The 24,093-nt window shown below is 33.5% G+C and overlaps 4 protein-coding genes and 1 non-coding gene across 14 annotated transcripts; 3 read left to right on the top strand and 2 right to left on the bottom strand.

The window, feature by feature from the left end:
* The first annotated feature begins 1,465 nt into the window (after positions 1-1,465).
* On the top strand, positions 1,466-1,548 carry TRNAL-UAA. The gene has a single exon. It is a non-coding gene; the product is annotated as a tRNA-Leu (tRNA).
* Positions 1,549-3,467: 1,919 nt separating this feature from the next.
* Positions 3,468-4,601, bottom strand: LOC111242670. The gene has a single exon (XM_022787074.1). The coding sequence runs from the start codon at positions 4,585-4,587 to the stop codon at positions 3,979-3,981; it is 609 nt and encodes a 202-aa protein (XP_022642795.1). The 5' UTR covers positions 4,588-4,601; the 3' UTR covers positions 3,468-3,978.
* Positions 4,602-5,385: 784 nt separating this feature from the next.
* LOC106776216 (probable protein phosphatase 2C 35) lies at positions 5,386-9,700 on the top strand. 9 transcript variants are annotated; one of them, XM_022786610.1, is made up of 6 exons: positions 5,388-6,970; positions 7,877-8,008; positions 8,513-8,782; positions 9,014-9,072; positions 9,181-9,243; positions 9,331-9,700. In XM_022786610.1, the coding sequence occupies exons 1-3, from the start codon at positions 6,053-6,055 to the stop codon at positions 8,756-8,758; spliced, it is 1,296 nt and encodes a 431-aa protein (XP_022642331.1). In that variant the 5' UTR covers positions 5,388-6,052; the 3' UTR covers positions 8,759-8,782; positions 9,014-9,072; positions 9,181-9,243; positions 9,331-9,700. The 9 variants fall into 9 exon arrangements, with proteins under 9 accessions (XP_014519083.1, XP_022642334.1, XP_014519081.1 ...); XM_014663594.2 differs by having other exon boundaries at positions 5,391-6,970; positions 8,513-8,743; XM_022786611.1 differs by lacking the exon at positions 9,181-9,243.
* A 1,100-nt stretch (positions 9,701-10,800) lies between these two features.
* On the bottom strand, positions 10,801-18,974 carry LOC106775933 (SAC3 family protein B). Of its 2 annotated transcripts, none has more exons than XM_014663189.2 (13): positions 18,572-18,974; positions 17,232-17,465; positions 16,589-16,813; positions 16,238-16,491; positions 15,922-16,022; positions 15,611-15,826; positions 14,590-14,817; positions 14,417-14,508; positions 14,248-14,341; positions 13,769-13,861; positions 12,888-13,621; positions 12,672-12,786; positions 10,801-12,573 (listed from the first exon to the last, which is right to left on the bottom strand). In XM_014663189.2, exons 1-13 carry the CDS (start codon positions 18,718-18,720, stop codon positions 10,909-10,911), a joined length of 4,200 nt encoding a protein of 1,399 aa, XP_014518675.1. In that variant the 5' UTR covers positions 18,721-18,974; the 3' UTR covers positions 10,801-10,908. The 2 variants fall into 2 exon arrangements, with proteins under 2 accessions (XP_014518675.1, XP_014518674.1); XM_014663188.2 differs by having other exon boundaries at positions 16,589-16,828; positions 18,572-18,973.
* A 2,186-nt stretch (positions 18,975-21,160) lies between these two features.
* On the top strand, positions 21,161-22,588 carry LOC106775207 (peptide methionine sulfoxide reductase B5). Its single transcript, XM_014662291.2, has 3 exons — positions 21,161-21,323; positions 21,996-22,152; positions 22,262-22,588. Exons 1-3 carry the CDS (start codon positions 21,229-21,231, stop codon positions 22,424-22,426), a joined length of 417 nt encoding a protein of 138 aa, XP_014517777.1. The 5' UTR covers positions 21,161-21,228; the 3' UTR covers positions 22,427-22,588.
* The last annotated feature ends 1,505 nt before the right edge of the window (positions 22,589-24,093 follow it).

Below are 24,093 nucleotides of genomic sequence, written 5' to 3'. Positions count from 1 at the left end.
CTATTTTGATAATTTTTCAAAAAAAATACAATCTCAAAATTGGAATGTGGGTATGTGATTCTAGTATTTAAATTGTTATCGTTTTATGGAAGTTATACATATTTATCACAATATTTTTATTTTGTTTTAAAATATAACTTTTTTAAAAAAAAAGAAAAAAGCTTGGTTAATAAGTTTATAAGGTCGATTTGACCTAAGTTCATTTAGATTACTAGTTAAACTGTAAAAAAGAAATGAAATAATTTAATATAACAGATTTATTTTACCTGTCTTGGTTCGTTTTGTTAGTTTTTTGTGTTGGTCTATTTGGACAATTCGATTTCGATTACTCTAGGAAAGGTTGATATGACAAAAATGGAAATAAGAAAACATGAGCTTGTCATCATATAGAATAAAAACATTAGGTATAAAATAATAAATGAATGAAGTAAACTTTTAAATTATTATTAAATAGATTAATCGATCTCATAGTTAAAATTGACGTAAGTATCACCCCACCATGCAACTTTTTTTGTCTGGAGAGAAAATACAAGACAAAATGAACAAAAGAAATTAAAAAATTGCATTTTCCCAGCATTAATTCAAATATCATAATTTTACAAAAGAATAAATATTCTCCAAATGTAACAAATCCACACAAATATTGGAATGTACAAAGGAGAGTTTTCTTCCTAACAAAATACAAACGCACCTTGTTGTATAATAAAATGACTATATTTGAGAAAAACAAATAACAAATAAAAAGGAAGCAATAAGATATACCTCCTCAAGTGGGACTTGTGCCTCCCCACTATTTTAATTTATTTCAAAAATATTCTACACTTTCTTACTATTTTCTTTTATTTCAAAAATACCCTACACCTCCCCACTATCATTAACCATCTTTCTTTTTCTTTCTCTATATCAATGGAGCATTTATATGGCTCATTAATGGAGGATTTACATGACTCAAATTTGAACTTGTGATATATTTTCTTAAATAAGTTTGGTTCAATCTTATTTTTACGGTTGAATATATTTTTTTTCTTTTCAAATTACTTAATAAATGGTAAAGCTTTGTTCTAAATTTCTAGAAAAATGTTTATATATATATATATATTTTTTTTACATATAATATCTATAATTTTTAACATTATATTATGTTTTAATTTATCGACATGTTTGACTCAAATAACATGACTAAAATATTTAATTTATTAGATAAATAATATAAAAATATTATTAAATACTTAAAATATAAAAAAAAAAAATATTTGTTAAATACTTAAAGAAATAGAACAACCATTAGAGAGCTTTGTTTTATTCCTCCTTCGAACCTTTTGACATTAGATAAGAAATAGAATAGAAAAAAGAGTATTCAAATTTTAATATTTATAAATTTAAATTTAAACTATGCAAAAAAATATATATTTTATAAATTGTGGTATACTATTAAAATATTTTGTTTCAAAAACTAGAACATCAAGCTGGTTTGCCCGAGTGGTTAAGGGGGAAGACTTAAGATCTTCTGCACATAAGTGCGCGTGGGTTCGAACCCCACAGCCAGCATTTTTATTGAAAATTTAATTTAATTTCAAATTTAACTATGTATATATATCATTGTATTCTTGAATGTGAATGATCTCATTATAAATCTTTTTTGGAATCATAATTTACACCACTAGAAAAAGGATTTGAATGCTATGTTTGAAAGAAATCTATATTTAAATTTTAATGTTTTTGAAAATACACGTTTTAGATTTAATTCATGATAATGAATGCCAATCATAATTTTGTAATCCAACATTTTTCATTTTTTAAAATGATTACTTCACTCAATCTAACTTTTTCGTAACGATATTAATAATTAACAATGTGATTACAATTATAATAATTTAAATCAAAATAAATTAAATAATATCAATATATTGTTTCTTCAAAATTAAATCAATTGGTTTGGGAACATTTTATTTCCATGTGAAAAGGTTTCACCTGGAAGAAGAATGAATATTGTGTTATTTAAAGTTTGTATATAATCTTAAGTTAATTGTTTTTTCATTTTTCTAAAACATTTAATGTCTATAATATATAATATCTTACATATTGTACATTTTTTTAGCATATTTCTCATATCTTTTATATATTAAATGAAACGAATTAGAACAAGATATTTTTCTTAGATTATATCATATGGATTAGAACATGATAAAATAGAGAACAATCAAATATTAGAATAATTATTTTTTTCAAATTTCATCTCTTTTATCTGCTGGTATGTGTGTAAGTTTCTGTAATCACACGTGAGATCCAACCTCAACCCAAAATCTTAAAATAGGCATTTATGATTAATTTTTGCGCATTTGGTTATTTAGTTTGCTGATGGTTTATTCCGAGCAATATAAAATTTCCTAATAAAGAACAAATCATTGGTTAAGATTTGTTTGATGATTATGTTAAATTATATGTGATTGATGATCATATTAAATTTGTTAAACGTATTAATCTGAGTGCAGATTACGTGTATTTAATGATTTTGATTATTCAGTTGCGACTGTTTATTTTGTTCATTAATTAAATAATTTAGAAATGATCAATTAATATATGTTGAATGATTTTGACAAGCTTGGTAAACATACTTAATATGATTCGCTAGTTTTTTTTTTTAATTTTTTTATTATGGACTTAATTATAATGTTGGATAATTAAATAATTGGAAATGTAATGACTTCTACTTCCTCATAACAATGTGATTTATTGTGGACGATTAACATTACAATAATCGAAAATGATTTTTATATTTGTAATATTAAAAAACAATCTCACAAATGCAATAGAATTTGGTAGGCATGAGATGGAAAGTTTACTTTGAGACATTTATGTTTTGGAAAGTTTACTTCGAAACATGAAAGTGATGTGTCAATAATTTGAGATTCAATGTGACATTGCAAAATATGAGGCAGCGCCTACAGTTAGTGATTTGATTAGAGGATGAATTAACGACATTAATTAATGGCTTAATTTTTTTTTTCAATTTTCAACTGCTGACCGGTTTAAGTTTTAGTGCAAAATAAATGTATTATTTTAAAAGGTTTAATAGGTTGAGGTCCCTAATTTTGTCAATTTTAAATTAATAAAAGTCTTTTTGTTAAATGTAGTTAAGGCCGCTGATGTTTCCACATGACATCGTTTCAAGTGCATAGGTGAATTATAAAAGGGTGAAATCCCTAAAACTAAAAGGGTGTCACATGTCACATGTTCAAAAACTTCACGATGTTAACTGCATTTAACGGAAAGACTTTTATTGATTCAAATTGACAAAATTAGGGACCTAATTAATTACTTCAAAAATTAGAGGACCCAATTAAAACAAACCTCCAAATATAGGGACTTCCGAACTTATTAAATTTTTTTAAAATAATAAATTATAGGATTAAATGGTCATCGATAATTTATCGGATCCTTTTCTAAACATTTTAAATTTCTAAGCGTGTGTTCCTTTGAATGGAATACACTGTTCACAGGAATTTGAGACGATGGAATTGTAAAAGTGGAGGTGTTCGCTTGAGATGATTTGTGTTGATTTGCGAAGATAACAATCGGCTGATTTGCGGGATGGTAGTGTTAAAGTGATCTCGCTAATCTGAGAGGATTTAAGGTGATTTCCTAAGCAAAGACGCTTGTGCCCCTGTACGAACAATTCAATTACAACAGAAATCAATAAAACATAAAAATTCATAAACATACTGTGCATTCACGAGTTTGTACTGTGCCATGTGATGGGAGGACGAAGAACGGTGCTGATAATGAAGAATGTTGTTGATGATGAAGAACGGTGTTGACGATGATGACGAAGACGATGCAGATCGTGGAAGGAGGGATTGAAGAGGTCAAGCAGTTGCGTGTGTATCTGGTTTCAATAAGAGGGTATCCGGTTCACGGTGAAGGAGTCCAAACGAGGCGTATCCGAATACAAGATTGTCGTATCCGGATCCGCCTTCTTCAACATTTTCCATGGCAGATGTATCCGGATCGAGGCAAGCTCTGCGCGACTTTTTCAGGTGCTGTTGGTGTCGTTTCCGGTTGGCTGTGAACCTTCGTCCGTCCGTCCATGCTTAGGTCGACCATGTGAACCTTCGTCCATGGAAGACATGCTGCCTTTGGTGTTGACGACAATGGCGCAGATGATGGGTGGTGTGTTGTTACAGGCCGGAATCGTTGCAGACACAGACGGAGGTGGACAGGTTGGAAGCTTCGAAGACAAGGTCGATCCGGTTCCATACCTCGAGTATTAGGTTGCAGAAGTTTGAACCCATGACACATGACTTCCATCCGGTTGCAGGCAGTAGTATTGAGCCTTTCCAGGCATTGCAGAGAGGTGGCATTGCAGAGAATGTCTCGGTACAGACTGAGAGCTTCGCAGCGAGTGCTGGTGAGTTGCCTCCGATTCTCGAACTCGTCGTTATCGTTTTTGTTTTTGACGAGGTGCCTGTCGAGAAGCTCTTCTACGGTGTCTGGGCCGTCGTGCATGAAACGCTGCTGACTGCATCTCCAATTTCGACGATGAATCCAATTCCACACGCATAGCCATTCTTGTACCTTTCCTACCATTTCTATTCGCTCTTTCTCCCTTCCAACATACTGTTTATTTATTTCTCATTAAATTAATAAAAAAATACAATAGAACTAAGAAAAATAAATAACAAAAAAAACCGCTAAGATAATTAATAAAACATCTTCTAATACACGTATTATATGATAAATGATTTACCTAAACTTAATACCAGTAGATGTTTTTTTAATAGACTATCTTTAGTACTCTTCGTATTATTAACCTTTTAAATTCAGCACATCATATTTTAATATTAATATCGAATAAATAATATTGTTTAAAATTATTAATTATACGTAAGATCAACAAAACCAAAATAAATGTTTTATTTAAATAATAATAATGTATTTTTAATATTATTTTTCTCTTATATTATTTTAATAATTAGGGATATTTTGGTAATCTTTAATTTCTACTAATTAAACAAATTTTTTAAATCTGTTACATAAATCAAATCCTACACTGATTTTCATAAACTTTACTTCCAAATCTACTCTCAATTATCCAAAAAAAACTAACAAAAAAATTACCCTCAAATTCACTCAAATTCATTCAAATTATCTCCTCCAAATCATCTCAAAAGAACAAAGCCGTAAATTTATTATAGAAAAATTATACGTCTCTAATTATTTTATTTTTATCCGTCATTGTATATATTTTTAAATTGATCCATTGATACCTGTTGGAAGCAACACCAGCTTAAAAAGGAAAAATAATAAATTCCCGTTAAGAGTAAAACTATTCTTATGGTATTTATTATTTATGAGTAAAAAAAGGATGAAGTGATTGATGAGATATAGGAGAAAGAAATGAATAAGAAAGAAATTATAAAAGGGAAAGAAAGAAAAATTGGAAAAGGTGGATGGGAGAGGAGAATGATGAGTTTGCTTGGAAGAGAAAGAAATGGAAGGATGCAGTGATGGAATAGAATAGAATAGAAGAGAAGAGAAGAGAATCTGGGAATGGTGTCGCTGTAAGTGCGTGTGCGTGTGTCACTGTCGTTCTCTGGAGAGAACAAAGCAGAAACAAACCCATTCCCTTTGGAGTGTTGCTTCCTTCCATCATCTTCCTTCGATGCTATGCTCCCTCTCTGTTCCCAAACGAAAAGTACAATTCTTTCTTTCCCTTTCGCCAGCCCCACTCCACACGTTCTCAATGCCAACCCAAACCCCAAAATGTCTCTACCTTTCCCTCTAGGGTTCTCCTTTTCAGTTTCTGTGGCCTCCTTCAAATCATTCCTTTTTTTGTTCATTTCTTCATAATTCTTCACTCACCCTTTTCTTTTTTTGTCATCCTCTCCCCACAGTTTTCTCCCCAAAATCCCAATTGCTCCCCTCCTTGTCACTAGGGTTTGTTTTTTTTTTCTTTTTCTTTCGCCAAGTTTCCACCTTGGAGCCACGTTGCCCTTTCCTTTCTGTGTTTTAATCTCCTGCCCTTTTCTTTTAGCTTCTCTACTGTTCAAGCATGGGTTGTGTCCATGGCAAGTGCTGTACCCGTTACCCTTCACCGTCAGTGGGTGGCTCCAGGGACTTCAGAGAACTTGGCCCTTATGGTACCCAGAGGAAGCACATTCTCACTCAGAGTTCACTTCAATTTGTTCCCGTTCCTTCCCATAACTTCACTTTGGAATACTCTGTGCTCACTCAGAGAGGGTACTATCCTGATTCACCTGATAAAGAAAACCAGGATAGTTTCTGCATTAGGACACAATTTCAAGGTAACCCAAGTCTCCATTTCTTCGGTGTTTATGATGGGCATGGCGAATTTGGTGCCCAATGTTCGAACTTTGTTAAGGATAGGTTGGTGGAAAATTTGTCAAGTGACTTTGCATTGTTGGAGGACCCTGTCAAGGCTTACACTTCTGCTTTCTTGACCACGAATGAGGACTTGCATAAGAATGAGATTGACGATTCCTTGAGTGGCACCACTGCAATTACGGTGCTGGTCATTGGGGACACCCTTTATGTTGCTAATGTTGGTGATTCGAGAGCAGTGCTAGCTGTTAAGGATGGGAACCGGGTTGTTGCTGAGGACTTGTCCACTGATCAGACACCATTTAGGAGAGATGAGTATGAGAGAGTGAAGCTTTGTGGGGCAAGGGTTTTGAGTGTTGATCAGGTGGAGGGGCATAAGGATCCGGATATTCAGACTTGGGGTGATGAAGAGAGTCAGGGTGATGATCCTCCTAGGTTGTGGGTTCAGAATGGTATGGTGCCTGGAGCTGCATTTACAAGGAGTGTAGGGGATATGTTGGCTGAGACTATCGGTGTAATTGCTGTTCCTGAGGTGTCAACGGTTCAGCTTACACCTAACCATCTTTTCTTTGTTGTTGCAAGTGATGGGGTATTTGAATTCCTATCCAGCCAAACTGTTGTTGATATGGTATGGCCTGCGACCTCATTCTGATTTATAAGCTTTAGTAATTATTTTGATAATATTTTCATTGGTTGAATTGTACTTGTATTTATTGTAAGACCTATTTTCTATTCCTTTTGAAGTTTTAATGATGTTGTATGTTTTCTTCTGAGGCTTGAAGCGTGCAAGTTGCAATTTTATTATTTTTTTTTGGTGATGTAATTATGTTTTCTTGCTGTACAATACTTCTAAAGATCTTCTGTTATGTTGTATTTTTCTCTTTTTATGCTTATTTTTATTGGTTGCGTTTCGTGGAATAATGTTTTTAACCCATTGCCGTTTTCTGGCTTACAACTCAAATTGGTGTTTGCTAACATCATGCAATCACGTGTCCTTTCACTCTCATTCTGTTTGTCACTTCGATTTTAGATCTTATGACGACATGGTGTTTTAATGGTATTTAATGTGCAGTTATTCTTACGAGATAAGGGTATATTAGTTAATGTAATCTCATAACTTTTGCATTGCATTCTTTTTTAAGATGAATTTTTATTTTGAGGTTTATTTTTTAAGGCCTATTTATTTTCATGCGTATTAGCTCGCCTAATTATGTATGCTTAATCTGTAAATGGTTCACAGGACTAAATAATAATGGTTGATGATTCATATAACTAAACCTGTGTAGGTTGTTTAGTGAGAAAAAAAAATTTCACATCTTGGTTTTGATCATTTGCATTAACATACACAAATATCCAATGTATGTTGTCCTGTTTAATACATTTTCACAAATTATTGTGAGCTGTTTATGTACAAATTACCTCCCACTAGTTAGCACTTTTAGTTTTTGTACTAGGGTTTCTAGTGAATCTGATAAGTAGAACTACTATTCAATGTCTTATCTTGATGAATTCCTTGATTTCTTTTATCATGCAGGCAGCTAGTTATTCAGATCCCCGTGATGCATGTGCTGCCATTGCTGGAGAGTCATATAAACTATGGTTAGAACACGAGGGCCGAACTGATGATATAACAATTATTATCGTTCAGATCAAAGGCCTGTCTAATGTATGATTACTTGAGTACTTCTTTTGCCTTGTCTTGTTTTTTTCTTCATTTAGTATTGGGTACAAATTTTAGACTTACAATGTCTCTAAATATTCTCAACCCCTCAATGGCCAGCCCCAAAATGTTTAGTGGTCGTAAGAAGTGACCTATTCTGGTGGAGCCCCTAGAGAATTTTCTCAGGTTATTCCTATTCTGTATTGAAGGTTTTTAAATGTGTGTAATAGTATATACTATATTTAGATGTTATCAGAGGTTTATAAATGACCGACGATTAGGTTTGGTTACTTGTGATTACCATATGGAGATCTATAGTTTTCCAATCTCTAGAAACTTATACTTCTATTAACAAAATACACAGCAATATTTTACCCTTTTTTGTCTCGAATGCTTTTCCTTAATGAATGCTACGTTGTCTCGAAGAGCCAAACTCCCTTTGTGATTAGATTCATTTGAATCTTTCTCATCTTATAACCTAAAAACCTAATTTTTTTATCTTTTTTATAGTCAGGTACATCTGGACTTGGATCAGGAGAGGTCAATGTCAGCACTGTAACAAGGACCAAGAGCAAGAGGGTAAAGGGAGCATCTGAATTATCTGCCACAACTGGGTTAGATGTTTATCGTTCGGTCAGGAATGGCTTCTCTGATTTACAGTCCTGTCCACAGCATGTGGTCTCAACCAGAAGCCCAGCCATAGTGGTCCCTTCTCCAGCTTGTCCAACATCTGTTACATCGGTACACTCACACTAGCATTGTTTCATATTGATCATTTAGGTGTGCTAGCAACACACTCCTTAGTGGTTAAAATTTTTAGAAAACTATATATGAATTAGGTTCATTAAGTAGGGAGTGTGACCTACAAAATTTTGATGATTTTCGATAAGTGTCAACTTGAGAATGTGTTAAAAAGAAATTATTAAGGATTGAGTTGCTACCATTTCTATTAGTTATTTGGTCAGAATTGTTGTTATAGTTTCATTTCATTTCTCCCTTTTCTATTTACAGTGATTGGAGAGAGGCTTTATGGAAGCTTCAGTATGTATGCTTATACTTTCTCCTTGAAGGTACATTTCGCTGTCTACTCTCCTTCGATCTTCTGCATTACACAGCCATAAACGTTGTTTTTTTGCCACTATGGTTCATTAAGCCAAATTGCTGACTCAATTTGTCAGGCTGCTGAAGGTTTACTGGTTTGAGGTTCATTATCTTGGAAGCTGAAGGATCCTTTTCAGAATGTAGAAAGCACAAATGATTAATAGTCATTTTTATTTTATTTTTTTCTGTTCTCAATCTCTTACTAATTCACTTTCATAACCATACAGAAGCCCTTCAGAAGTAACACTAAAGCTTGTCCTCCTGAGTAGCTAGCTCTACGTCTCCACTCCCCAAATTGAAACTTTGGAAAGAGGTCTATAAATAACTTGGGAGAAAGGAGTTTGGCTGGTGACTAATTGACTACTAGGATTTGCATTACATTGTAGTCAATGGTCAACTTGGAAGACAAGCCATGTGCTATTTAAAATGTAAATCCATTATCCTCTTCCTCATGCTGGATCCTCTGTATCTTTCAGAAACATCTGAATTCTTTGTATTGCTTTTGAAGATTAGCTTCACATCTGCAAATTAGTGACTGACTCAATGAATGCTTGGGATTACAAGTAATTAACCCATTTTAACACCTAAATTGTTGTATTTTACTGTTTCATTGTGTTGGGTTTCGTGAAATGAATGTAAGAAAATTGTTAGGAATATGGTTTTTAGTAATGACAATTTTTTATTAGGTAAAGTTATTTTAAGAATTAATTTAAAATAATGGATTCTTACGTAAAGAATGAATTCTTATCCTGATGTCAAGTTTTCTTTTACACTGGCATTCATATCATTGATTGATATAATAATGGTGGATTTATAGATTTTAATATTTTATTTATTCTGGCACTGAAGGAGCAACAGTCCTAGTTCAGTGTTTTTTGGTGCATGGTTTAATTTATTGGGAAATTCTTATATTTGAAAAATGGTTTAAAAAATGATTAAATGCAATGCAATGAGAGTGATGATGAGTCCCTCATGTAATGACCATGCTGCAACATTCATGAGCAACATCCTAAAAAAGAGTACCATGTTATTAGGTGTACACCATTATGGAAGGATGTCAAAGACACACAGCTGCTTTTTAATATGCCCATTTAAGAACCCTTCTCTTATACTTCTTCTGTCCAAAAAACCCATATATTCATTTCAAAACAATTGTGGTTTTATTTTTAATTAATAAAATATATTTTTCATTTTTCGGTTATCTTAAATGTCTATTTGAGAGAATGTATATATTATTGAAAATAATTACTATTTTTGTAAACTTGTCTCGATAACTGAAATTATGATTCTTAATCTATATAAAAAAAATTAAAACTAATAGAGAAAATATCCGATTAATATTTGTTCAAATTTTAATTATTTTTGTGAAAATTTATTCTATAAATTCTCATACTTTTTCAACTACAAAGAATTGGGTAAATGAATTTAAAAGAAAACATCAACAAAAAGTGTTACTTAAAGCGTCTCTTTCTAAATATATAGATGCTAATAAATAGATTCAACGAAATATATAATATAATTTATACGTACTAACAACTAGAAGAAACATTTTATTAAATGTTTCCTTGAACTTGTCTTAATATGTTAGCAAACAATATTTTTAGGAAAAAAAATATTTTATATTCTCATTTTATGAATACTAATGATTGTCAAGGTTAGCATCACAATTCCATAAATTTTGATTTTATCAAAGGAAATGGAAAAAAAAAATACCATTAACTATTGTACAAAATTTCCTATAAACCAAAATTTACTTTAGTTTAGGATAGATACAAGGAATGGTAAGAAGAAAAGTGACGTGGGCATTAGTAGTATACAAAAAGCTTCTTATCTATGCTATCCTGCAGCAAGTTACATTGCTCCAATAGCTTGCTTAACTTGTCAGCTTCTCTATTTGGTTTGGGATTAGAAAATGTTGTAGCTGAATCCATGGTAGGTGATTTATCAAGCGGAAGATTGTTTTCAGAATCTGTCTGGTTAACAGTTTCATGGAATACATCATTTGAAACCATCCTTGGAAGACGTTGAAGTGGTTGATGCTTAATGGGAAGAGGAGTGTTGCAGCTCACACTGATTATTTCATCTAAAGAAGTGTCTGGATAATAAGAAAGCCATGTTTCAGGACTCACATTTGGAAGAGCAACATGGTGACGTTCTGAGATGTAAGCCATGGAGATTTCCCTGCTAGATAAACCCATTAAACGCCAGTTGAAAATTCTACGAAAAATCATACCCCAGTGAGGAATTACATGGTAATTTGAGCCACGTAGCTCAAGCCTGGCGCAGCTTTGCATTGTGACACAAGCCTCTTTTGTTGCCAAAGCAATTCCCATAGTCTTGCTAGTATGAGTCAAGTACTGGATCAAGCAATTCTCAAGCTGTTTTCTCTGGTGCTCTGTCTCCTGTCCAACTTTAGAACCTCTGGCTAACCAGGATAAATCACCAGGAAAAGCAGGGAGCTTACAGTTTTGCAAAGCACGAATAATTGGTTCAGTTTTCTCGTTTGAGCTCCATCCCAAAGTCGGCAAGCACATTTTTACTACTCTATCTTCATCACAAAACTTGTCAAGTAAACCAATTTCTGGACAAGGCCAACCAGTGGGATTTGAACTGGCAGTAGCAGTAATTTCCTTTATTGAGCGATCTAAGGCTTCATTGAACAATGAGATGCAGTCATTAGGCCCCAAGTTGGAGTTGATGGCAATGCCCTGCCCACCTGGGAAGGAATTAAGATGGGCGTAAACAAGTTCTCGTGTTTTCACACAGCCAATGTTGGGTTGCAAGGGTGATTCACATGCCAGCCATTCCAGTCCTTCCCTTAATCGTGTATCACTGAAAAATCCACTCAAGTGTTCCATCCGTTGGTTTTCGTACAGGAAAACAAGCAGAAAGTTACTGATCTTCAATTTATCAATGTTTTGAAGGCCCAGCTCATTAGTTATAGCAGAAGAGAACCTTTCATCGTATGAGCGGCATAGAATCAGAAGAGGCAAGCAGGCCCCAGATGGAATTGACATCAGAAGAGTATGAAGATGAGACCTCTGAAGCTCCCATGAGATGCTGTCAGACACAAGAAACATAACAGCACCTGCCCCAGATACTGCCTCATCTAGACTACCAAATGCTGTATCCCTAACTACAGAGAGGCAGCAGGAAGGATTGATGCCAGATTGATTAGAAATCCATTTCCTCCATATTACCAAGCCAGGCGATGAAAAAACCACATCTTCATCACTTGAAGGCATGAACTTTGAGGTCAACCAAGTGCCTGCTGCCCCCATTTCATATCCAGTGTTCATCTGAGAGCATAGAATAATTTTCCAGCACAAGCATTTAGCATCTGGATTTCTTCTGCCTAATGTACTGGCAACTACATCAGAAACATTAAGTCTTGACCATGATTTCTCCTGTTTTTCATATCTCTCCCTCATAGCTACATCAATGTCAAACTTATCAAAGTTGCCAGGTCGCTACATCAAAAAAAGGGAACCACCAAAGTCAAAAAATAAATAAACCAAGTCAAAGATACAGGTTCATAGAAGGATCACAAAAATCCTGTTTTACTTACATCTATATAATGTTGAATTGGGGGACCCAACGGCATAGAGTCTAGTGCAGCATTTGATGCTAATTGCCTTTCTTCACGTAACATTCTTAATTTTGATGCTCTCCTCCTCCATAACCTGACAAGAAGACAGTAAAACAGCATAAAAATAATAAATAGTGCAAACATTTCATATGTAAGTAAAAATATAAAATTCTGAAATGAAAAAGGCATAAAAACCTTAAGAACAACTTCAGCTTGGCCTCAGCAATTTCTTCATCTAGACAATTTTCACTAAATTCATTAATTTCATCTTCATGCTCTTGGTGAATAATCAGAGGCTCATCCTTGAATACAGCGTGGGACACAGGAGGTGGCATTGAAAAACTAAAACCTAATGAACTTTCTGTTGGAGCTGCTTTTGGCATAATCTCCAATGGCCTTTGTTCAACACTAAACTGAAAGTTTCTATTTGGAGAGCCTCTAGCAATCAAATCTGAATTGGTACCATTGAAAACACCAAATCTAGGAAGCTTTTGTTCAGGACTAATATTAGGAAAAGGAGAGCTCAGCGGTGATGGACGACGACCAGAGATATTTTTATCTTTTGGACTGTCTGGAACATCCTTAAATGCCTTTCCCGATACCTCAGGGGAGTAACTAGCCACCGCGTCTGGAATTTCCTCATCAGGCTTCTGGACAGAACTATCATTTTTAACAGGTGAAGCTACCTGTGGTTCAGGCTTCCTCGTCTGAATCTCTTTCATAGTCTCAACATGTGGTGATTCTGCTTGAATCGAGAGTGAAATATCTTCAATTATCCTTCCAGACCTTTTCTTATGCACAAGTTTTGAACACTTGGTGGGATAGTCAACATCAACATTGAGAAATGGACCTTCCTTCACCATGTAAGGTTCTTCAAATATTTTTAGCAAGAATCCGTGGTACTCCAAGAGGCCCTCTATGCCTTCATCCTAATTAATACAGCAAAGATGAATCTATGAGAAAGTTGGAAATTCAGGAATGCAATATTCTACGATGCACACTCACACCCACATTTCCCCTTGAACAAGAAAAATGGAGAAATGAGACACGTATCCAAATCTATCTAATAAACATACCTCCATAGCAAGCCAGTTGGCAACATGAGCAACAGGGATTCCTTGGTTATTCTGTAGGCCAGAATGTAGAGAAGCAAGTGCCTGGGTACGTAACTGGTAAAGTAAGACAAGACATAAAGGTTAGGATTTCTTATACGAAGTTGCTTATTCACATCATAACCAAAACCACTAATAAAGTGAGTTCCACAAAATCATTTCCACTAATATATTGCAGACTGAAAGAGATCCCATAAAATTAAAATGAAATTAATTTTACTTGGTTATCATTTTGATATGTATCATGGATAGATATTCAATTATCTAGCAAAAGAAAAGATAGTGTAATTTTGTCTCCAATCAACTTCAGCAATTTCCTAATTGCCTGCATTGATTGAGTAAATATATTTCCAGTCTTAGTTAGTGGCCACCCTAAGCTTTACAAGGACAAGTCCAATCATATGGTTTTTATTGAGCGCAAAATAAAAGACAATTTCACATACCTTTGCAAAGTGAGCATGCATTAGACATGCTTGAAGATAAGTTGCTTTTCTTGCAAGCCGAAAGAAGGCAATAAAATTACTAGTTCGGCATGCTCTGCAAAACAAAATCAAGGAATGTTTAGATTAAAAACATACACAAGCACAAGTAAACCTCAAAGAGAATTATGACCTTGCTACACTGCGAGCAAATAGAACTTCCGGAGTCTGCCTTATCTCTGGAGTCATCTTAGCAATTTCAAGGGAGAGTTCGGCAGGTTCAACCTAGCATGACTAGATTAGTTCCATGGTTTTCTTCATAGCAAATGAAATCAGACAATCAAAAGCACTACAAAGGCTACTTACTTTATAACCAGGGTGCTTATCCAATTTAAGAAGAGCATAATAGCCTCGAAACTCTTTTTCAGTCTGAATATTCATTCCTTTCTTTCTATGATCATCATACATCTGGAACAGTTCAACTGAAGTTTTGTTCATCTGCTCAATATTGAGATGAGCATCAAAGCCCTCTGAAAATCCTTCTCCCTTAGTGTAATCACATAATTCATGCATTGCAATGATATGTAATTTTATCTGGAACCACAGAAATCATCAGATACTTCTTTGTAACAAGCATATGCATGTTCTATATAATTATAACCGATATTTCAAAAGATATTCTAGCAATACACAACTATGAAAGTGATAAACACTAAATTTATACATTTGGTATTGTTATAACCCACATGATTTTAATGAACTACGAAGAGAGAAACATGACATTATCACTTAAATAAGAGTAATAATGTGGCTTTTGTGTATTATTGCAAGAACATGAATATTTTTTTAGCATGTGATTTTGATTATACTATCACCGTACTAAAAATGATTAGCCTAAAAAATTGAAAATCAAGTCATCTGACAAGCTATGCACGCTGCAGTGAGTCACTGACTAATAACTCGTGGCAGTAATGTTACAACACAAGACATGACTAAATCAAAAGGAAATTTTCTGAAGGAAAAAAACTAACAGAGGCTAAATTTAAGAAAATATATAACGGTTGATACAACAAATCAAGATTAATTCAGATGTATAACTTTTGGACTAACAAGAGACACTTTACTTTTAGTCCAAACCATGCAAGGTCTTTAAGTGATAAGTTCATGATGCTAATATTTAATAGTGCACAGTGTTTCCATATTTTACGTTTATAATGGGAGATGTGTATTTCTATTGGGAAGTTGTATACATGTAAAATCTTGCCTGAGGTTTTTCAATCTATGCTCCTTACCGTTCACACCCATTCATAAAGGGATGACTAGAACCAAGGCTTAAGAACATGTATGGAAAAAAATAAATAATGATGAAATGGCCACAAGGAAGTACCATCTGCTCCAGCATAGTAATAGCCCCTTGATTGAAAATGTGCTGCATTCTCAGGTCCATCCGAATTGCTCTCATCCTATCCCACAAGAAGTTATACACGCCAAGAAACCTCTCATCATAAGGCTGATCTAGCAATGTCAGTAGATAATCAATTGTATTCTTCAGGATGGGCATAGGCCGGATCAAACTGGCTTCCCTCTCAGCTGTTCTAGTATACTGACATGAATAACGATTTAAGTAACTAATAATACTTAGAGAGTAGAGAGCAATTTCATAGGAAAAACAGTACTATTTAATAATATGACAATCACCTTCTTAACTGCAAGAAGTCTGCTAGTTACATTTCTATCCCCATCCACACGTTCATATTGGTCAAGATCCCCTTTTCTTTCACGCTCTCCCCTTTCTGACTCTGAAACACAAATCAAAATTTGGGCTAAATTTTTCAGGTGATGTAACATGTTTTCCCTAGTAAAAGAAATTCCAAAATGAAGTTAGAATTGTGGTTCTCTGAAAATACACTTCCCATATTAAAAACAAATAAGGAATCTCAAATCTTTCATGAGATCTCAACATATAACAATTCTCACAGGTTCACTCTTGGATTTAAAATCTGAGAAAATATACCAGGACACATATCTGGACATAAGCCAATAATTACATTGGATGTTTCCAAGACTTCATTATCAGCAACAACATGGGCACTGCTAAAGTTGCTAGCTGAATCCACTAAATGCCCCCTCACATATTTCGACTCCAACACAGACTGTTCAGGTCTACTAGCAAATGCCTTCTGGTCGGGAATATCAGCATTATTTTGCTCAGATCTGCTTAGCTCTACTTTGAACCGGGCTAAACGCTTGGCCTTGGCTAAAATTTCACTGCACAGCATACAAGGAAAGATATTTTAAAAATAAATAATGTAAGATAAAGAATATGCATGATGGAAAAAAAAATAGAGCCAAGCTAATATTATACCGTTCAGAGTTGTCTTCAGAGGAAATTGAGTTTCCTTCAAGGGTTTCATTGGCTGCAAATGACGAAGCAGGTGATCTTGTTCTTTTAGAAGCAGTGGAGTTCATGGGTTTGCTTACAGTGGCTTCAGGAACATTAAACGGATCAGATTTCTGGTGAATTTGAGAATGAGGGACAATCCTTGGAACATTTGACGTGCTTCCCAGTCTAGGAGGAGACAAAGAAGGCCTGAAAAATGAACCTCTAAACAGGCTCAAATAATTAGAGATGGGACTTCACATTTTTCTAGGAAGTCCTGGATTTAGGATGATTCTACACATGCACATGAGCATAAAGAGTCTAAAGGATTGTTAACACAAGGAAACAGCAAAAAGGGCAAATCCCTTTCAGTTACTCATTTCAGTTTATATAGAACCTTGAATTGAACAAACTGAGACTTGTATGGCATTTTCATGAGAAAAAGGTTGTTCATAATAAAGTTCAAAACAACAGGGCAACTGAGATAATTGCTTAAACTCTATCCCAATTTCGGACTGTCTTAACATATTTCTGCTCTATACATACAATATTACAATAAAAATGCCTCATAAATAATAAATTTATAGAATCGTGATAGTATTTAAGTTTATAGGTGATATTGTCTTACTTATTTATCGTGACAGGTTGATCAGAATTCCCCAAATCTTCAACATCTGCATAAGATATAGGAGGCGATCTTCTCTCCGGATTTGGAAATCCTGAAGTTCTGGCTGTAAGACCAGTAGTGGAATCACGAGAAGCAATAAATGTTGTGGCTGGGGAAGGCCTTTGAGGGGTATGGGTCTCCAAATTTTTATAGAATATTTTCTGCTCATCACTCCAACTGGAAGAATCAATGGATCTGAAAGAGAATGTGAACTATGAAAATGCATCATGCAATGAACATTTTAAACATAAACTACGGTCAAAAAAAGAATGTCTTGTCTAAAATAAACATATGTTCGAGTTGAAAAAAATTGCTGGTCAATAAGTGCTCTTAGTTTTGCCATAACATATGGAGTGGGAACTTTTATAGTGTCTGAAAACAAAACAAAAAAAAAAGAGTATCACCACCAAAAGTGTACATGAAATTGTTTGAATTTTATCCAAACCTAGTATTAAATATTACTTTAACCATGTTATCCCTGACTATATTTTCAGGGTTTAATGCCTTAACAGAACTCAATACAAGGACATTAACCTGAATTTGAACAAAACAACGCATGCATTAATGGCCAAGACTTCTCTCACTAGGTTGTGCTATTTTAAACGATGTTATAAATAGTATGGGGGCTATTTTAATGGTTTACACAGATCCATTCAACAAGTTACACTACTCCGGTAATTTACTATCCAACATTCACTATCCCAAGAAGAGTACCGCAAGTGTTTTACTTGAACAAAAGAAATTCCATTCACAGATTCACTGACAAAGACACTACACCATCACAGATTACATCTGAAGCATTTCTCCATTTTATTTATCCAGCTTAAATCCTACCTATGTTTAGCACTACACCCCCATCAGTTGAAGGGTATTAACCCCAGATACCCAAATCATGCAATTCGTGGTATAATGTGATGTGATCCCCAATTTTCACCTCCAAAACACTGATAATATGTAACATTTCTTACTCCCTATTCAATAAAATAACCCGAATACAACAAGCAGCCAAAAACGCTTGAACCCTTCCAAATGCAACCAACAAATTACAGATGCCAGACACCCTCACTCTTCTTTAACAAAAACAATTCAAACCAAATATAACCCTTTGCGGACATGTTCTAATATGCAAGAAACTCTCGTAGCTCCAGAAAACAAGCAAGGGAAAGGGTTAAATGCAAATCGATTCAAATTCCTCATCCCATTCAACGTGAGTACAAAACCCACTAAAAAGATAAAGCTTTCAGGGTTTAAATTCAAGATATCAATGAAATGAAATAAAGGTTGTTGAAGAATTGACGTACCTGGGCGTGGATTGTGACGAAAAAGCAGGAACAGGTGAAGAAGTGGGAGGGATAGGAGAGGGGTGGGTGAAACCAAAAGAGTATGGAGAGTCGGATTTGGGAGGTGCACTGGGTCCTGAAGCCTTCCCGAATCCCAAATACGACGACATTCTTCTTCTTCTTCTTCTTCTATGAAACAACTATTCTGTTTTGGCACAGAGCAGAAGCTTCTTCTTCTTCTAATGACCTTTTCTCCTTCTTCGCTTGGATTCGGGATAAAGAAGAAACCCAAAAACCAGGTATCGATCTTCTTCCCTTCCCAGCGGGAGTGAACTTTTAAAACTTCTATGGGTCTTATGAAAACTCGGTGTGGTGATTCCAACGCGATCCTCAAGGTGATGAACCGAGTGAAGAAAGGAAGCAAGACTATTCAGACAGTTAAAATTTAAATTCTTGAAATTTTAATTAAGTTTATTTAAAGGAGTGTTTATTTTATTCACAATATGATTTGCTAAAATGGTAATCCAGATAATTTTGAAATGACGAGGTAGGGTAAAATATATATATATATATATATATATATATATATATATATATATATATATAATGCAATAAGAAAAAGATAAATTATAATCTGTATTTGACTAAAAAGTAAATAAACAAAAGTTATAGTAAAACAATATATAACCGTATATTATAAAGGAAAAGTAAAGTTCATAAGCTGACCATGATCCTCAATATTTTTGTAGACGTTTTTTTGGTCCAATTCAGGTGAACGACGACTAAACCCTGTAAAATGGACCAAACCAAAGGGTTCTAAGGATAACTTTTATCCAATTTTGTCACTCTATCCACCAAAACTTATATATTTTAAATATTAAAAAATCCTTTATTTGTTATTCAATTTAACTTTGATTATTTGTAAATTCATATTTAACTCTATGCTATTGGAGACTATGATTCTTGTAGAGTATCTCGTATGGGATAATTTGTAATGAATAATATCACTACTGAATGTTTCTTGAATAAATAATTTAGTTGAATACGAATATTGAGAGTTTGGGAATTATATTTTTTAGGGTTAAATATGTTTTTAGTTCCTATACTTTGGAGCAATTTTGATTTTAGTTTTTTTTTCAGACTAGAGTACATTCTAGTCTTTCAACTCTAGAAAACTCTGGTTTTAGTTCTTTTTACCAAATTTTTCTTTTAACTTTATTTGCTATTTCAAACGTGTTTATAAGTTAACATTGAAGCAAAAATGTGTCAAACAGTATAAACAATCCAAATGATATAATGAAACGTGCTTGAAATAACAAATAAAGTTAAAAAAATTTGATAAAAAGAACTAAAACCTTCAAAAATTGAAGGACTAAATTGTAACTTAGTTTGAAAGAGGAACTAAAACCAAAATCGCCCCAAGTATAGGGACTAAAAACATATTTAACCCTATTTTTTATACCAAATATTGCATTTACTTTTATAACAACATCATTCATTAAGTTATCATACAGTCTATCAATCTCTTTATTATATTTATGGAAGGTATTATCTTGTTGAATAATTTAAGGTTTAATCATTTACTGAATTTTTTTTAATGTTTTCGATTGAAATTAGGGTTCGTGGTTGATGGTGTTATACTAGTATTTTTTGCAACGACATTGATGGTGGTAGATTGAGAGAAACTCGCGATGAAGTTTTCTACATATTGATGGTTCTTTGTGATTTCTGATATGGTGAAAGTTGGTTTGATGAGGTGGTTATTAGCTTGAAAGACATTCACAACAGCATAAATTAGAGTTTTAGTGAAATAAATGAAGGTGACAAGATCCTATGAGATACCTATTTTCTATTGATAATTGGGTGTGTAACTTTATTTAAAAACCAATATAAATATGTGACAATTCAAACACTAATAATCCAATTTAATTACAAGAGTCTAATTAAAACAATTTTACAAAAATAAAAACTTAATTAAAAAGAAAAAAAAAACTAAAAAACTTATTTCAATTTTTCACTAAAAAAAAATCTCGCCCATAATTAAACTATAACTTAACTAAAACCTATTGCAATTTTTATAAATTGACCATTAAACATCTAAATTCATAACTACAATCTATTAAAATAAAACTCATAATCAACAAGATAACCATATAAATAATATTATGATCTTAATTTGCCATTTTTATTTAATATATTTATTTGAGATTTTAGCAAAATCTCTTACCACAACTTGATCATATATTACATATCTTCCATTCTTCAATAACAAAATCTAAAAACGATATTTCTAACACACGTTGCATTCCTCAATAACAAAATCTAAAAGCAATATTTCTAATAGTATAGGAACAGAAATTACATTTTTCAGTATTTTGAAACCATATGTTCAACCAACAATTGTCCAAAGAAAATTTTTGTTATATTTTGGTGTTTTTATTTTTTATTTTATTTTTTCTTCAGCAGTAGAGTAACTCGTGCTGACACAAGCATAAGAAAGTAAGCGCAAGAGGGTGTCAATAATCTTATCACATCTGTCCCTGTCTAGATCCAATTTTCTGTCCAAGTTCATTCTCCAGGAAAATGCTTTTAGTATATATATTACCCTGTTGTTGCTCTCCCAATGGAACTGAACTCTGTAATTTGGGGATTTCACCACTCTGAGCATCAGCGAAAAAATGGCAGCACCAACGCCGATTAATAAAACAGAAGAGGAATGGAAGGTGATTCTCTCCCCGGAGCAGTTTCGGATCCTTCGCCAGAAAGGAACTGAGTAAATTCCTAATCTCTTATTTTCTTAATTTTTCTCTCTCTTTTTTTTCATCCGCACTGGGGGAAAGGGAATTTGAAAATTTGGGTATGAATTGAAGTGCATGATTTTTCAAAAGGTAGAAATTGAAGGTTCTTTTCATGGAGAAGAAAGATCCTTAAGTGTGACGTGTAGATAATTTATTGAGCACTTCATGGTTGGGTGATGCTCTTTTAGGAGTAAATGAGTGTGACAACTCTCATGTAGATGCGTTTCTGTTTTATGCAGATTTTAGTTGGTTTCATGCATTCCTTGTCGGTAGTGTTTTATTTGAAAAGAAAAATGGTAAGCTTTTGTACATTTAGTTCTCCTTTTTAAGTCATTGGCCTTAAAGAAGAAAGGTAAGATTTACTTTCTGTAAAATTGTTTTGTAACAGTTTATCACCCTAAAATGTTTGGAGCTGTGTCAAGGTTTATCGTTTTGGTGTTAATAGTAGAGACAAAACGTATTTTTTTTATGCAGTGTAGGAATTAAAACTTCAGTTATCTTGGATAATATGTTTGTAGATATGTGTATTGCATGCCATTTAGGCCTACATGATATCCAATTTTGTGAGCTTAAACCCCCCTTTAAGTTATTAAATTGGCTTACATGAGTTGGATTGTAAATTTTCTTTCACTCGAGACCTTGTGCAGATTGAAGGGTACGGGAGAATATAACAAATTTTATGAAGAAGGAGTTTACAACTGTGCTGGCTGTGGAACTCCTCTTTACAGGTCTTCAACAAAGTTTGACTCTGGTTGTGGCTGGCCTGCTTTCTATGAGGGTTTTCCTGGGGCCATCAACCGATCTGTGAGTGGTTTTTAAAAATGTTCATCCTTTTCTTTCTTACAAGTAATACAGCAGCATCTTTGTTTGGAAATTGTAATTGTATTGAATTTATGGAAGTTGTGATTTTCAGCCTGACCCAGATGGGAGGAGGACAGAGATAACTTGTGCAGCCTGTGGTGGGCACTTGGGTCATGTTTTCAAAGGAGAGGGATTCAAAACCCCAACTGATGAACGTCATTGTGTGAATAGTATTTCTGTCAAATTTGTTCCAGGAAATGCTACTGCTTCAATATGAAACCTTCCTCTGTTGGAGGTGTTTATTGAAACATTGTCTTTGTTTGAAGTCTTAATTTGATTTTTAAAGATAGCTAGCTTAGCCCAGTGGCTAAAAGCTTGAGTAATTGAGCATGGACTGTAGTTCTTGAACCAATAAAGTCCTCTGTTTTTTTTAGTCTTCTGCATGACTTTCTGTTTCTTGATTTGGTAGGTCTTCACATGAATCATACGTATCAACCTTTTAATCATTCACATTGTTCACATTTAAATATAAAATTCATTATACGGATTAATTAAAAACTCGTCTCGATCACATTTGATGATTCTAGATTAATTTTTGAAAGATCTAAAATAAGCATACACTATGGCTATGTGACTTTAAAAAAGTTGGACCTGTCACAATTAAGAGAAAGTGCTTCTTGCATTTGAAAATTTTGGGATCATCTTTCGTCGATTCCAAAACGAGTTTTCCTCAATGGAAAAAAACCACCTGGTTTTTTTAGATAATTGTTTTTATTTTATTATTATTATATTTATGGAAGACTGTCAATGACATTTATATAAAACATTCATTTCTGATGTATTAGTTATAAGTTTCAATGGTAGTTTTAGTTATGAATCGTCTTCACTGGAGAAATGTAGCCTGCTGTTCCTCTAGCACCAAATATTGACATCATACTTTCTTTTCGGGACAAATTTTTGTCAGACCAAAATATGAAATCTTGGAATTGGAATTCTCATCCAGCAGAATGTTGAGGTTTGATGTCAAAGTGTAAAATTCTAGTATAGCAGCTTTTATGCAAGTATTATAGTCTTTTAGCAACACCAATTGCAATATGATACCACATTTGATAGTTCAATTGATGATGTGTGATTAGAGCATTTTCATGACAAATAAGTTTTTCAAGTGATTCATTGCACATAAACTCATAAACCAAAGCTTGTTTAGAACCATTGCAACAGAACCCCAAAAGCGTAACAATGTTAATATGAGGCTGCTAATATTAGCAACTTCATTGATGAATTCTTCTCCATCATCTTTTAATTCGTTTAGGATCTTCACAGCAACGTAGCGTCCATTCTGTAATTTTTCTTTGTATACACTACCGAATCCTCCTTGGCCTAGTTTGTTTCTGAAATAGTTGGTCACTTTCTTTATCTCGGAATAACCATACATCTTAGTCTGAAGGGCTCCATGTATTAAAAATGTTATTGGCAATTATAATCTAGAGCATATAATAATCCTAATATAATTTTTAAATTAAATGTTATTAAATAATTATGTATTATTAGTGCGGCTTGAAGACCAGAAATCATGTATATTTTGATTTTGGAAATTGGACTGAAGGTTCACTTGGGAAAGAGTTCACTTGGGAAAGAAAGATCCTTTATCTCCTTACGGGAGCATAATAACTATTTCTAGGTCTATAAATATAACTTGTCACTAACACTAAGAAAATAACATTGAATTTTTTAGCTTAAACAACTTCTCTGTAGCTTGATTTTAATTTTAAATTTTTTTTCTTAATATTTTATTTGTTTTTTTTGTTAAATTTTAAAAATTTTATTTTTAATGTAGGTTGTATTTATATATATAAGACATATAACTATCCATTTCTGGAGTTTCAAATAAATTCTGATTTTATGTTAGAATTTTCTTTTTTTATAAATGAAGTCAGTGAAGGT

Source organism: Vigna radiata, chromosome 10 (assembly GCF_000741045.1).
Source record: "Vigna radiata var. radiata cultivar VC1973A chromosome 10, Vradiata_ver6, whole genome shotgun sequence".
In the NCBI taxonomy this organism is placed as follows: Eukaryota; Viridiplantae; Streptophyta; class Magnoliopsida; order Fabales; family Fabaceae; genus Vigna; species Vigna radiata.
Note: the sequence above shows the minus strand (reverse complement) of the source record. Positions and strands in the feature narration are given on the sequence as shown.

What these genes read in the sequence shown, in the direction of transcription:
- LOC111242670 (XM_022787074.1), bottom strand. Translation starts at nt 4,587, where the DNA reads ATGGTAGGAAAGGTACAAGAATGGCTATGCGTGTGGAATTGGATTCAT.
- LOC106776216 (XM_022786611.1), top strand. Translation starts at nt 6,053, where the DNA reads ATGGGTTGTGTCCATGGCAAGTGCTGTACCCGTTACCCTTCACCGTCA. An exon ending in GCCAAACTGTTGTTGATATG is followed by an intron (nt 6,971 to 7,876) that starts GTATGGCCTGCG and finishes TTTATCATGCAG; the next exon opens with GCAGCTAGTTATTCAGATCC. An exon ending in AGATCAAAGGCCTGTCTAAT is followed by an intron (nt 8,009 to 8,512) that starts GTATGATTACTT and finishes TCTTTTTTATAG; the next exon opens with TCAGGTACATCTGGACTTGG.
- LOC106775933 (XM_014663188.2), bottom strand. Translation starts at nt 18,720, where the DNA reads ATGTCGTCGTATTTGGGATTCGGGAAGGCTTCAGGACCCAGTGCACCT. An exon ending in TCTGAAGACAACTCTGAACG is followed by an intron (nt 16,492 to 16,588) that starts GTATAATATTAG and finishes TATGCTGTGCAG; the next exon opens with TGAAATTTTAGCCAAGGCCA. An exon ending in TTACTATGCTGGAGCAGATG is followed by an intron (nt 14,818 to 15,610) that starts GTACTTCCTTGT and finishes CTGTGGTTCCAG; the next exon opens with ATAAAATTACATATCATTGC.
- LOC106775207 (XM_014662291.2), top strand. Translation starts at nt 21,229, where the DNA reads ATGGCAGCACCAACGCCGATTAATAAAACAGAAGAGGAATGGAAGGTG. An exon ending in CTTCGCCAGAAAGGAACTGA is followed by an intron (nt 21,324 to 21,995) that starts GTAAATTCCTAA and finishes GACCTTGTGCAG; the next exon opens with ATTGAAGGGTACGGGAGAAT. An exon ending in CTGGGGCCATCAACCGATCT is followed by an intron (nt 22,153 to 22,261) that starts GTGAGTGGTTTT and finishes TGTGATTTTCAG; the next exon opens with CCTGACCCAGATGGGAGGAG.